General features: G+C 40.6%; 2 protein-coding genes across 2 annotated transcripts in view; one reads left to right on the forward strand and one right to left on the reverse strand.

The window, feature by feature from the left end:
- The window catches only part of LOC137296241 (dipeptidyl peptidase 1-like), a 106,160-nt gene that overhangs the window by 68,411 nt on the left and 25,407 nt on the right, over positions 1–12,342 (forward strand). The window lies entirely within an intron of this gene.
- Positions 7,469–10,827, reverse strand: LOC137296558 (uncharacterized). Its single transcript, XM_067828365.1, has 5 exons — positions 10,779–10,827; positions 9,668–9,952; positions 8,294–8,399; positions 7,721–7,826; positions 7,469–7,597 (listed from the first exon to the last, which is right to left on the reverse strand). Exons 1-5 carry the CDS (start codon positions 10,825–10,827, stop codon positions 7,469–7,471), a joined length of 675 nt encoding a protein of 224 aa, XP_067684466.1.

Here is a 12,342-nt window from a genome sequence, read left to right on the forward strand (position 1 = left end):
TAAGTGTTATTTGTTAATATCTTTTTTACTCTGCAAAGTTAAGTGTAAACTGAAAGAAGACAGTAAACGGTCTGACCTCTCTGGTTTGCTGCAACTTCTTTTTCCCAATGGCATTATTACAGTTGATATCAGGGATTTCAGGAATGTGTCCTTTAACATTATGGAGAGGTTAGGTATATTTTAGGTTGCTGGTTCAGAGGATGAATGTCTTACTTAGACAGGAATGCTGAACAGGTTTTGTTCTTTCGCAACATAGTATTCAGCATGATGAAAACCATGATGAAAACCATGTTTTGAAGGATGTATGACCTATACTGTTGTTTTGGGTCACACAGGGGCACAGTGTTTATTATTTATTCCATTCTGCATGTTGAGTAGGTGAGACAATATTAAATGTTCTGTCATCAATATTTTAGTCATATTGAGTTCTACTTGAACATCAGCTGTAATGTAACTGTGATCTCTGAGCCAATCTAGTTTGTTGTGCTTGTTTGTTATGTTTGTCTATGTCTATGGCATCAGTAAACAGTGTTGACAAGATGGCCTTTTATGTTCTCATTCATACCTACAGATACAGGTTGGAACTGGTCTTGAAGAAATATCCTTGTAAGGACTGTCCGAGTTCAGCGTTGCATAAGGCGGAGTCACATCTTACGGTCAAGAACGTTTGTGACCGTACTCGTTTGAACGTATTCCACTGTAGTGCCACAAGGATTAACTAGATTGAAGTAGTGTGAGACAGGTTGCAGTGAGTGAGTGAGTTAGTTTTACGCAGCAGTTAGCAATATTCCAGCTATATGGCGGCGGTCTGAGTATCGATCTGCACAATTGGGAACCGATGACATGTGTCAACCAAGTCAGCGAGCCTGACCACTCGATCCCATTAGCCGCCTCTTATGACAAGCATAGTGGCGTTTTGTGGCAAGCATGGGTTGCTGAAGGCCTATTCTACCCCGGGACCTTCACGGGTGAGACAGGTTGGAAGCAGTAGTAACTGTAAGTAAGAGGCTACCGACTGATGTCAGTCCATAGATTGTCATGTCCGGGCTCGATTATTGTCAAACCACCAGCTGGAATAAATATGTCTGGTGTGCTACAGCAAGCTGAAGGCAAAATAGCTGTTGATTGTGGAACATATACTACTCATGCACTAACTCTTTGCAGCAACTTCTTTGCAGATTATCTTAAGTCAATCAATCAATCAATCTTTTATTCAGTTCTCAAAGGCCACAGGCCCGTAGTACAATATAAACTACAGTATATAGAATCATTTTAGACATACATGTGTATACAGTATTATGTGCTATTATGTTTTCATACAATGTTTTTGTCTCTTTCTCTTTTTATCTTCATAAACCTACCTTTTTCGATCCACAAATCATGTGATGAACAGCGAAAACGTGCTAAATTTACTCTAATTTTTTTATCGTGACACGGGACAGATAGTGCTCGGTATGGCTTAAAGGATGCATAGTAATCACATTTCGTAGAAGTTGAAAGTCTTTCAAGGCAGTTCTGTTGGTATAAATCTTTCAATAAATCTTTCAATCTCTGTGTAAATAGCCTAATAAACTTTGACGGAGTCTCAACATACTGCTCATACCACAAATGACTAAAGCCTGTTGTAAATAAAAGATGTTTTACCTTCATAACCAATACGTCAATGTTACAGTATAGCAAGCATGATGCTATAAGAAAAGTTATGAGAGCTTTGTGAAATGGCGCCCATTTTCGGTGGGCTAGCCTTGTGGCTAAAGTGTTTGCTCATCATCCTTAAGACTAGGTTTGATTCCCCACATGGGTACAATGTGTGAAGACCATTTCTGGGCTAATAGTAGCAAAACTCTGACTAATAATAATAGCATATTGATACCACGCACATATCCATACATAAGTATGTTCAAGGCTCACATGCACAATCTGACTATTATCACTCTGTATGAAGTGCAAGTAGGCTACAGTCACATAGTGTATCCCACCAGGTACCTATGTTCTGCTGGGTGAACGGTGGCAATTTTGAATAATCTCACTTGCCTTAGGTGGGACCAAATGTATCACATGTGCTTCGTTGTGGGTTAGGACTGAAGTCCTCGAAACACTCAGGAGTCAAGCTGCCAAATACAGTCACCCGTCCAAGGACTGTCCGAGCTCAACGTTGCTTAAGGTTGAGTCACACCTTAGGGTCATGAACGTTCTTGACCGTACTCATTTGAACGTATTCCACCGTTGTGCCACTAGGAATAACCAGACTGAAGTAGTGTGAGACAGGTTGGAAGTAGTAATAACTGTAGTTTTATCACAGGGCCATGTTACCACGGTGTGCTACGTCAACAAAATGGTGCAGTAATGTCAGTTAAGGTCTTCTACAGTCTGTTAGGGTTCAAACTGGTCAAACAGTCATTTCAAAACTTTCATCAGCTTTGTTAAGTAAGATGCTATGTTTTGAAAACAAACTTTATGAATTTTTTTTCCAGAGTTCGTCTGATGTTTTCATTACATTCTGCATTGAAATGAATGTTTGATCATGAATTGATTCGGAGTTAGATTGTGATTCATCAGTATCATTTTGCCCTGTAGGGAGAACTAGGGTTACTTACGTTCACCCACGTCTAAACTACGGTAACGGGGGTCTTGGCATTCAAACTAACCATAGAGATATTTTGAACATGTTGAAACTACGGCCAAATCACGAGTTTGTTGAAGTTCAAAGTACGATCATAACTACGGTGGTCTACGTTGAACTACGCTTAAATATGTCTAACTATTAGCTAAGGTCACGCGTGTGCGCGTGTTGTCAAATGGGCGAAATAGTATTAAATACGACATTAAAGACCATTACACCTCACCTCTATGCACAAGACAACACACCTCCACAAAGATTAAAAGATGAACGGCTCCAGCTGAAGCGCTTGTCAATATCTCCAACGAGAAAAAACAGAAGCGGTTTTATTAAGTGAAATAAAACAACGCAGCTCCAAACAGAAAGACATGTTGATTTTAGCATTGAATAGCCATTAGTTGGGTAGAATACAAGCGGAGAATCCAGCTAATGTTGATGCCGTGCCCTTCTGAACAAGACAGAGCAAGTACAACCAGCATGGACAAAAATTCAACCAAGAGATGAGCAGATGACCTAATTCGAACAGGCACGGACCTGCTGGACAAATAGTGTGTTATTATATCTTAACTTTGATTAACGTGTTTGTAAATGGTAATTTTACAGTTAAACAAGCGGGGATGCCCTCATGTCAGACGATCAATGTTTTGCAGATGCTCTTTCTTGAGTTGTCCTCTAGTGGTTAATTTTTAGGACGGTAGCCCAGCAAATAATTAAACCGGAAATACGTACAAATAATAGCTACAACCAGTTCCTCTCCCCAGTGTGCACAAGGAGAGAACCCGCTAACAAAATACCCGTCTGGTCCACCACAAAGCATTACTCCCACCCGAAATCCCACCCCAGCCGCTTTATGCTGGTGGCTGATTTGGGTGGCTGATTTGGGCCATCGCTTTCTTGTCTTAAATTTTGGAAGCGAGAAAGCGATATCGCGAGACGAGAAAGCGATAACGCAAGACGAGAAAGCGATATCATTGTGCGAGAAAGCGATAGAGCAATGAAGCGGGAAAGCGATGTTACCCACAATTCAGTCCTGTCTGGGCATGAATGACTACAAACCGGAGCTTAATAGCCATTCAGTTTCTCAATAGTATAAAATAGTTTTCAGTAATGGCATTGTTTGACTTGACGTTTAGAGAAATTTAAGATAGATGTAGACTTTCCTTTGGCATACTATTTGAATGTGAAATACCGGAAACATTCATTTTGTGAAGTGACTGAAGGAATTATATATTTTATGCCATCACTGAACTGGAATTGCCTTAACCAACTTAATGACAACAACCAATTATTATTAGTGGGGCAACCTAAAACGGTGTATTCAACCACATGCAAACATTCATCCTAAAATAAAATCACTGCAACAACCCCATTAAGTGAGTGAGATTCTATTTACGTTGCTCTTAGCAATAACAAAACAGCTGGAACCATTTATGTTTTTCATGGTTATCAAAAATTACAACTGTACTTTCTTCAAGATGATAAGATCTTCACCTTTATGAACCCAAATCGCTCCTATCCAAGGAACGAAGAGGCACGCTTGACAGTAAAGCACCTTAAATTGGTACCTAAATGTAAAAACAGAACCATTCCACAGTCAGTGGTCTAACCTAGGCAAAATGATGCACTCCAACGTTCGTCCAGTCAAAGCTGAAAATATACAGTATACACTACGCAGTTAAACGCTGGTCTAATTAACCATAGTGAACTTCGAGAGGTACAGTATGGTTCAAAATTATTGAGAATAGCTAAAGCATTTCATATTATTAAACGAGAACAAATCAGATAAAATTGAATGTATTGTGAAAGTGAACTGACCTTTTCATGCTGTGTAGGTAACAATTTAATATTTTATCAAGTCTCCTTGAGCTTCACGGCACAGTCTAAGACGGGTAGGCATACTTCCTATCAGAGAGGTTAGTGTCTCGTGAGTTATGCTGTCCCAGTATCGGACCACTTCTCTCTTCATGTCTTCAATTTTTGTCAACCCCTTTTGATTCACACATTCCTTCATCATCCCCCAAATGTTCTCAATGGGATTTAAGTCAGGACTAAATGCAGGAAATGGTAATGCAGTCACATTTTTCTCCTGAAACCACTGCTTGGCATGTTTTGCGGTGTGTTTAGGAGCATTATCTTGCTGCAAAATCCAGTCATTTCCATAAAACACATGTGCACTTGGAAGGAGAAAATTATCTAATATGTTAGTGTAGCGTTGACTTGTCAGATTTCCCTCAAACACACGCAGCAGGGTCGTTCCTAATAAGGATATCCCTCCCCATACATGAAACTTTGGGCTGTATTTAGGTCGTCGATACAACGGTGCTGACGCAGACTTTGTCCATATTTTCATATTATTGGGATATACCCATATTGAGCTTTCATCAGTAAAAATCACATTTTCCCAGTCAAAGTTTTCATGTGCCAAACACCACTCAACACGCCTGTCTTTATGTTCTTGTTTCATGAGAGGAGAAGGAATTCCAGTCTTTTTCTCCCATCCAAGATCAATCAAATTTCTTCTAACTGTAGATTTTGATACAACTGTTGATCCCCTTTCTATCATTTCATACCTGATGTTGGAGATGCTTGCCCTTTGCTTTTTAGACGCTAAAATTCCCAGCCGGACGCGATCTGAGAAGTCCAATTTTCTGGGTCTCCCTGCTCCTTTCTGGTGCCCAAAATCCTTTCCCTCTTTAAAATTCTTCCTAATCCTATACACAGTAGAAAGAGGAGTTCCTGTTCTCTCTGCCAATGTATTTACATCATCAATTCCTTGAATACACAACTCAAAAATCAACCTTCTTTTATCTTCAGCAGACATTGTTGACAGTGCTGAGGAAAATGACGTCTGCTACAAATTCAGGGGAGGTAACTCTAATTGTACTATACTCAGTAGGCCAAGATGAGTTACCCCCCTTATACCATTACTTAGTTTTAAGTATCAGTGAATCAGCTGAGGTGTTAGGATAGCTCAAAGTAAGAAGAAAAATTCTCAATAATTATGAACCAGACTATATTTAGCAGTTGGTGTGCTGAACAGTGGGGGCAGTTCTATGGATATCCAGCTTCTTTATTATAATATAAGCAACGTTTTGGTGAAGACGCTGTTATCAAGCACGTGATGCACAATACTGCAGGAAAGGCTTAAGTGAATGAGATTCGATCGATTTATGTCGCTCTTAGCAATAATCCAACAGACTGGAACCATTAACAACGATATGCATGATGAAGCCAAGTGCCCATTTAAATAACAACTCTTTGCTCTGTATCACGTTTATCTGATACCATACATATCATCACTTAGAGTACGTTATGAATATATTATTGAGACAGTTTCAATGGCGTTCATATGCCGAAAGTTGATGTGTAGAACAATCCGTTTGCCATTTCTGACAGCGTCGTAACTTATAAATACACTGTTTTACCTATCTCTGTATACCATGTATTACATGTATATATCTCAAAGGGTACAGCTGCTCGTGGTCGCGTAGCATTTGATAAGCTGATTGGTGACTTAACTTTTAACAATTAACTTTTTTTCAGTCTGTAACATTTTCGTTGTCAGACGAAACTTTTTCCATATATGTAATGATCTGCCTGTATTATCCTAGTATATATAATTTGGCCAATTTGTGTCAAAACTATTCGAATCTAATGACAGCAACAGATGCCATTCATGGGGTGGGCGGCGGTCTGTAAATAATCGAGTCTGGATAAGACAGTCCAGTGATCAACATCATGAGCATCGATCTACGTGATTGGGTTACGATGACATGTGTCAGCGAGCCTGACTACCTGATCCCGTTTGTCACCTCTTACAACAAGCATAAGTTGCTGAAGACCAATGTAACCTCGATCTTGTTCCCCTGTAAAATGGGGAGTATGGGTATTGGTTGTTAAGGCTTTGCGGGGTATTATCTTATTTCCTGATACTCTTCTTTATGGCGTAACGGCAAAGGTGTACCTTTAGCAAAGGCAATAAAAAAATCGTAGTAAAAAACCTAAAGAGAAATACTTCTGTATTTGTGGAACACGATGTTACGGAGTATACTTTTATTTCTTTCATCGGGTGTATGAAGAAACTATGAAACGGAAAGCTATATACGAACATTTGAAACAACCGTGATAAGATAAGAAGGGAAGTCGATAGTTACTTAGCGCTAAACTGGTAGGGTGGATGGGCAAATGGAAACCAGGGATTGTTCATCCAGGCATGAGTGATGAGATAACAATGTTGGTATTTAACAAGGGAAATGACAATAGAGAAATGTAAGCCAAGAATTAATCACAGGCTTTAAAACACTCATTTATTTCAACAAAAACACTCTCGGTTTTTGGAGATATTGTTGGATTATTGGCTAGACAAGTTGAAAGATTAACTACAAAATTGCCATAGAATTTGAAAGCCTTTGCATTTTATTCTATGCGACTAAAACAAATGGCGATTCAGCTTCCTGTTGGATTAAGTAATACGCATTCAAGACAACATATGCAGACAGGGCAAAATTAAGGTAAATATCGCTTTCTCGCGTTATCGCTCTATCGCCTTGTTTTATCGCTTTCTCGCTTTATCGCTTTCTCGTTCTATCGCTTTCTCGTTCTATCGCTTTCTCGTCTCGCGTTACCGCCTTCTCGTCTCGTGTTATCGCTTTCTCGTCTTGTGATATCGCTTTCTTGTCTCGTGTTATCGCTTTCTCGTCTTGTGATATCGCTTTCTCGCTTTCTCGCCTCCAAATTTTAAGGCGAGAAAACGATGGCCCAAATCAGCCACCATGAATCCCCCCTCCCATCTCTACCACACAGCCCACCCCGACCCCAACCTCAAATTCGGGCCCCTCTTTGTCATGGTCACTTGGTGCTTGTGTTAATGGGTCTGACAGGGTTAGAATGTGGCATCCAAGTCTTCACTTCTTTGGCCGATCTGTTCTCCATCACCTTCTGGACAATGCTGGCCAGCCGAGGCTTCTCGTGTGTAACCTGAAGCAAACGAAACGAAAAAGGAGATTCAATAGTCACCGTTCACCTGAGGGGTTAGGAATTCGAGGTTTTATATAGATTATACGCATAAACGAATTACACGTGACTTCCTGGCGTGCTGACCTCGGGAGCCGGGGACACGGTCACCACCCGGGAGTTGGTCCTCACGTGGGTAACGGCTTTTCTCTCGGGCACGTCTTCACAACTGCAGCATCGTTTACATCTACACCTACAAGAAGTACGTATTTCAGTAAACAATAATCAATGTGTTTGCCAAGTAAACAAATCTGATACAAAAGCGTTACGAGCGAGAAACTACACTTTCTTCATGCTGGCGCTCCGTATCCATGTTGGCGTTCTATGTCAGATCTGACTCTATACTGACGCGCTCTATTGATACTCAACATGTTCACAGAGTGGACATACCGATACGCTACATATGTGCTGACTCTTTATCTAAGGTTCTAGGCTATTACTCTGTGCTGACGTTCTAAGCTATTACTCTATGCTATGCTTTAAGCCATTACGAAATGCTAACATTCTAAGCTGTATGTCTATGCTGACGTTCTAAGCTGTTACTCTATGCTGACGTTTTGAGCTCTTAACTCTATGCTGACGTTCTAAGCTGTTACTCTATGCTGACGTTTTGAGCTGTTAACTCTATGCAGACGTTCAAAGCTGTTACTCTATGCTCACATGGAACAGATGGCAGCGACGATGAGGGCACAGACCAGGAGGAGTATCATCCCCACCACCACGCACACCAGGATGATAGACCACTCCGGCATCGTGAACGGCGTGTCTGGAATGATGGCACCAACCATTCATTATCAATCAACTAGAAGACTTTTAAACAATGTGCCAGAGTGCCAATAGACAGATGCCCGTCTTGGCAGCTTCCACTGTACATACCGATGAAAGATAATGAACAGTTTTTTGAGTTCTGCTCCAGAAACTAAATGATTACGGACGGACAGGCGGACGGACGGACGGACAGACAGACGGACGAGGCGACGGCTACATCTGACTCCCGCCCCCGCATTACATGCCAGAGAGGTGAAAATGTACACTCACGAATAAAAGATTTTCAGGATACATTTTAGACGTTCAATGAACTACCGAACGTTTGAAGTGTCGCAGAAGGAAGTGGAAGTCGCGGTGGCTGAGCAGGCTAGGCGGCTGACTTTGTGTGCTGGCGATTAGGTGCCTGACTCTGAGGGTGCGGGTTCGAATCCCGGATGGGACTCAACCGAAAAAAAAAAAGTACTAGAATTTGTACTTTACTAAGAAAGTGAAATCCCAAATATGACATATGTTGCATTTGACCACTTTCTAAATGGCATCGTGTAATCATATGGTGGTCTGTTGTGCAAATCCCGTTTGATGTTTCAAGAAGATCACGGAATCACATCTTCCCTTCCCAACCAGAGTAAACTGTTCCTCAATATGCTGATGAACATGTAGGCATGACAGCTGACGGGATAGCGGCGATTTTGGATGATCCCAGGCCCATTTAGAGAAGACAGAGAGTGTGCTGGCGTATTGCTCAAGATAGGAACGTTATGGATTTGAACTTCACATTGCAGCCACAATGACGTGTATTCTCGTCTGTGATTATCACACCAGAACGATTCTCACCTGCTTACGTGGCGTTATGATTACCATGAGAGAATGATCAGTTGATTATACGATAATGCTGAGATTGATTCTCGTCTGTGAAGTTACTGTTACTATTATCATGACAGAATGATTCTCACAGTCTTCAGTTCTGATCATGAGAGAATACTTTTCTCGACAGTGTAAGCGACGTCACCATTATCAGGTGATAAATATAGTCACTGTTTTAGCCAACGTTTTGATCAAGAGAGAACGTTTTTCTCGCATGTGTAAGTGACGTTACCATTATCAGGAGAATATGATTCTCATCTCTTTAGATGAGAGAATTCATCCGTGGTGGGCGTTATGACTCTATCGTGATGAGCACGGGCATATTTCCCCCTGTTTAGCCGAGTTTCTCTATTGCTATAGAATAACTGTCACAATAATGTTGCACAATTATCAGACACGTACCTGTGTAGTTGACGTGTTGGTTGACAGTGTCCGACATGTCGACGGGGGCGCACGTGGGTTCGTTACCCACCCAGGTGCCGCTTGACCCACAGGTCTGCGACGGGACCCCTGTCATTGTGAACCCACTATAACACCGGTACGTCACAAGATCTCCCTCGGCATAAGGCGATGACGTCACGATATAGGCGTTCGGGACGCCAAGGGGTTCAGGACAGTTGGTAAGAGTCGTCGTTGACGTTACTGTGGTTGTCGTGGCCGTTGTTGTCGCCGACTGGCTGATGTCGACTACAAGATAAACATGCCTTTATCTATTCATTGCAGTGAGTCGGGCTGTGTATTGCTTGGAAGTTTCTAAAATTATTAGAAACTTGGGTCTGTATTATGAAACAAAGTCCAATATACTTCCTTTGGCAGTTTTGTAGCTCGAAGACTAAACAAATGACATAATGTTACTGTGAGGGTGTGCCAGCAGCTTGGGCGTTGTGCTTTGCCGCGTCTGATTTCTTGTTCTCCTTTATGTTTCACCGACAACGAGCTGACACTTTCGAAGTGCCCTAACGATGGCAAAAACATCGCCGTAATCTCAGCTGTCCCCTCACTGCTTCAACATTTCAGCTGATATTTACTGTATTGTAATTCATATTGTTGAATGATTGTCCGGGCGTACCTGAAGTCTGAATATGCAGGAGCATCTCTCTGGAAATTGTATTTTTCGGCAAGTTACCACACCACGTAGAATATAAGAGGCAGCCAATAACACAATAAACTATCTAGTACACGGATTCATTTAGAATAAACATAGAAATAAAAAGAGAATAGAATATTGTTTGATGCACGACCTCTCAAACAGAGCTCTTAACCTTAAATCTAATTTTTGTCTTTTCGAGGTAACGCTTTTCTTAGTTTATCGGCAACGTAAGTATTTAAGACAGTTACCTATAGCTATGTTTTACTTTCACAAAAGCATATCAATTTACTAAAGAAAACAACAAAAACGAAGAAAAAACACATACACAAACACACAATCAAATTAACAAAACAAGCGCAAGAAAGGTTAAACATACTTCAAATGAACAAAACAATAATAGAAAGTGAATTATTAATGCCATACCTTTGATGTTCAACATTGACACAATGATAGCTATGTTTTTCAACGCCATCTTTTCTAGAGACACGCCAGCTCGGTTTAAACTACCCTGCAAATATGATTATATCGCTTAGCTTCCTTTAATTTCTATGCCCCTCTCTCTATATAAACCTATGGTACCAATCCCGTAACGCATAACGCGTAACATATTTCAACTGTTCTGTATAAAGAGCACTATTGTCTGCAGATGGTGACTTGTGTTTGTGTCGTCACGGTGTTGGCGGGGTGGAGAAGCGTCTCTGATGGTACGCGTAGTTTATGTTGGCAAGATATAATCTATTTCTTATTGGTTCTATTATTATGTGTACGTACTGAAGAGACACCTGTGGTTTAATCAAGATGGCGGCATCAGTAACAGATTGACTTGACAGACTCGTAAAGTTCTGCCATGTCTAACCCCTGTTGTTCCAATCAACACATTCTTAGCAACACTCAAATGGGATAATTACATTATTTTCGAATTACCATTTCAAACGCCACGTAGGCAGTATTTTTTCTGCTTTAGACGGCAGTACACCAGCATGTATTCTTTATGTCCGGCCGAAATGAGCCGTTTTCCTGTTAATATCTATACACAAAACGTATCCTACTGCATTAAACTGATCAGAAGTCGTCAATAAAATACATCAGTTATTGTGTATAACAGTTTAGTGACTAGGTCGATAGGTAATGCATGTTAATCGCCATGGATTGTATGTATTAAAACTATTCTTATCGAATGCGGCTTGTCCTGTCTAATCAATAACCCACATGCTCGTAACATGCATTTTTTCTCAATGTATGTGTGTTCAATTTATTCAAAATCGGCCGGCCGGAAAGTCTATTTGTATACCTGCTTTAACCCTACATTCTGTTTGGAATACTTATTCCTGTCTCCACATTTATCTAAATACAACAAAATTATCGCGCTTTTTATAAAAAAAAAAAAAAAAGAAAAAAAGAAGATATTTTCTGAAGCCAAGTTGTAGGTTCAACGTCATGCATACTGAAAGGCAGACAATGCTCCGATAAATGGCTTGGATGTTTCTGACTACTGCACTGTGTAAGATTTAATCATATTTCCTGGGAGAATTTTGGCTTTGGTAATAACGCTAAGAGACGACGCGGTGTTTTGATAACATATGCATAAAATCTGTGTCTCAGTCAAAATGGTTTTTTCTCAAATATTCACTTTGCTTTTTAAAAGCTCCCTTAGCGTTAAGACAGTCGCAAATTAATGTTAAATTACGGCACTTACCACTATCTTAGTGCTGAGATAGTCGAACGTCTATATGTTAATGTATGGCACTTATGACTATTGTGACGCTAATAGAGCTTTGAAAATCTAGGACCAGTTGTGTACTTTCTTTTCTTCTATGTCTGTTCACATAAAATTCAAGATAAATGCAGGGCTAGGAACAATTTAGAGACTTTTTTGAGTGAGTATGGCTTTTGGCAACATTCCACCATTAACATGGCTGATGCTGTGGGTGTGGGTGGGTATTTCGGAGTTGGGATGGGGGTGGGGGAGGAGCTGTAGAGGGGTGTG

This window comes from Haliotis asinina, chromosome 9 (genome assembly GCF_037392515.1).
Source record: "Haliotis asinina isolate JCU_RB_2024 chromosome 9, JCU_Hal_asi_v2, whole genome shotgun sequence".
In the NCBI taxonomy this organism is placed as follows: Eukaryota; Metazoa; Mollusca; class Gastropoda; order Lepetellida; family Haliotidae; genus Haliotis; species Haliotis asinina.

What these genes read in the sequence shown, in the direction of transcription:
- LOC137296558 (XM_067828365.1), bottom strand. Translation starts at nt 10,827, where the DNA reads ATGGCGTTGAAAAACATAGCTATCATTGTGTCAATGTTGAACATCAAA. An exon ending in GTCAATGTTGAACATCAAAG is followed by an intron (nt 9,953 to 10,778) that starts GTATGGCATTAA and finishes TTTATCTTGTAG; the next exon opens with TCGACATCAGCCAGTCGGCG. An exon ending in CCGTGTCCCCGGCTCCCGAG is followed by an intron (nt 7,598 to 7,720) that starts GTCAGCACGCCA and finishes CGTTTGCTTCAG; the next exon opens with GTTACACACGAGAAGCCTCG.